This window comes from Aplysia californica, unplaced genomic scaffold (assembly GCF_000002075.1).
Source record: "Aplysia californica isolate F4 #8 unplaced genomic scaffold, AplCal3.0 scaffold01114, whole genome shotgun sequence".
NCBI lineage: Eukaryota > Metazoa > Mollusca > Gastropoda > Aplysiida > Aplysiidae > Aplysia > Aplysia californica.
The window spans coordinates 151,922-154,174 of record NW_004798384.1 but is presented as its reverse complement, the minus strand read 5'-3'; the positions used below and the strand labels follow the sequence as shown (position 1 = coordinate 154,174).

General features: G+C 39.7%; 1 protein-coding gene across 1 annotated transcript in view; it reads right to left on the bottom strand.

The window, feature by feature from the left end:
* Positions 1 to 2,049, bottom strand: part of LOC101853511 (neuropeptide-like protein 28) — a 3,655-nt gene extending 1,606 nt beyond the window's left edge. Inside the window, exons 1-2 of the mRNA XM_005111753.3 lie at positions 1,964 to 2,049; positions 410 to 673 (exon numbers count right to left, since the gene is read on the bottom strand). Of these exons, the coding sequence (XP_005111810.2) occupies positions 410 to 671 (262 nt within the window). The 5' untranslated portion in view covers positions 672 to 673; positions 1,964 to 2,049. The remainder of the gene's footprint in view (positions 1 to 409; positions 674 to 1,963) is intronic.
* Positions 2,050 to 2,253: the final 204 nt, after the last annotated feature.

The window sequence follows — 2,253 nt, the reverse complement described above, 5'->3', positions numbered from 1 at the left end:
GAGGTTGAGAGGATGGGGGCGGGGGAGAAGAAGAAGGAGGACAACATAACAAGTTCGATGGGGAGGAAAAAGCTTCGACTGAGGTAGAGGGGTAGGGAATGGAAAGAATGTGATGAGAGGTAAATAGAAAGGAAGGGAAGAGGGGAGAAGGGGGGGGGTGAGAAGGGGAGGGAGAGAGAAGGAAGAAGAGATGAAGACGTCGGGAGAAGAAGAAGGGTGATGAGGATATGGCGAAGAGCATCAACAGATTAGAGTGTTAGATTCAAAGTACTACTAGAAAAATGGAGGCAGTTGAAGAAGATAAACGGGAAGTCAAGAAGAAAGAAAGACATAACAAAATATTATTTAAATAATCATTCACATAATTTAGCAGCTCTCACAATCAGACAGATAACTGTGCAGTACTTACAGTAGTATTTTCCGTACATGCCGAGACCTCCCATCATGGGGTATCCCATTCCGTATCCGTATCCGCCGTAGAAGGGCATTCCCATACCGTACATTCCCATACCTCCGTACATGCCCATACCTCCGTACATTCCCATGCCTCCGTACATTCCCAGACCTCCGTACATTCCCTTCATTCCTAAACCGTAGCCCAAGGCCAGAGTGTCAGCCACAAGGCATGAGGCGACGAGGACGACCAGGCAGAGGGAGGTGAAAGAGGCCATTGCTGATGAGGAGAAAATATTAATTTCAATAGGTGTACACTCTGAAAATTCCCTTAATATCATTACGCGGCAGTTCGAATTTTGAACCTAAGTTGAGACTGACTATTTCGTTGTACTTCATCTAGGGATATTCTGGGGGGTGGGGGGGTTGACTACTTTCTACCTCAGAATAACAAAGTACTTCTCAGTACCTAGTTTTGATAAATTTGATGTTACAAAAATGTGGGTTTCTCTGTCTCTCTCACTGGGCCCGTAGGTGTACGTGTATATATACATGTGTGCGAGTCTTTTTGTGTTTGTATAATCATTTTTCATTAGTGAGTATTGATGCCTGCATTAATTCATGTACTTATGCATGAGCAAGAATAAGGAAGTTCTATCTTCTCAGTACCTAGTTTGGATCAATTTGATGTTACAAAAATGTGGGTTTCATAACATGTCAAGCTTTTTCGAAGGCTATTTGAATATCTGGATAACGACTTGGAATAATCTTACGATTTTGATAGAGCAGATAGAACACTTGTTTTCGAACACCATGGTTTTAATAACTCAAAAGCACCTCAACGTTTATAGAGAATTTTGTAATACTGAGGTAGTACATTGATACACAGAGTACATTGCCCGATGTTTTTTGTTCAAAAATGTCTGTCTATCTTGAGAACTTTTAAGATGTTGAGTCTCTGTGTGCGCACACTAGCTGGATTCATATAACAAATGTCATAAGTTGCCAGATGCTGTGTTACTAGAACACAAAACTATGATTAGAATTGTCTAATACCATTTAAAAGATATTGATAACTTGTTTCCAAATAAAAAGATAAAGTTTTACCAAACGTTTCAAAAGAGAGGGACTTTCACAATATTATGTTCAATCACTTCTAAAGCCATTGCCATTTTATTATTGGAAATTATGATAATAAAAGACGTCCACCTGACTAGTAATGCAAGATTACTAACAACGTATATATCGGTCATCCTAATCATTGGCTTTCTCACTCTGGCCAGGGTATAATATGCCACTGACAAACACTTTCCACTTTTCTTTTTTCCTGGTCTGACTTCATGACGTTTTTCCGTGTCTTTTCACTTTCCTGTTAAGGATCAATATCCGTTGCAATATTTTTCTCTAAATGCAAGATGAATAGTTAAGAATGTGCTTTAGTACAGACTGTCGGTTGATCTTTTTTTTTTTAACAGTCAGTAAAAAAGTAACATGAGCTATAAGAAACCGTAGTTTCACAAGCTCTCAAAGCACTGAGCAATAGAGAGAAAAAAATATTAGCTTTTCTTACCTAGAGTTGCGGGATGATCCGTGGGACTGTGAAGCTTTGACAGTGATCAGACTGGAGAGTGATGTCCTTTCTCGAGGATCTGGGCCTATATTTATACCCTTCAGAAGTCCAGCGAGGTTACACGCAACTAGTCAGTTTCGTTCTACAACGCCTGACGATGGTCAATACATATTTACAGGAGAATAGTTCCCGGGAGAAACAGAGAAAATAAAGGTTTAGATGACCTGGGGCTTCTGCTATGCCCAATGGAAACAACTTTGAATGAAAAGAGTTTATCATTATATTTTGAA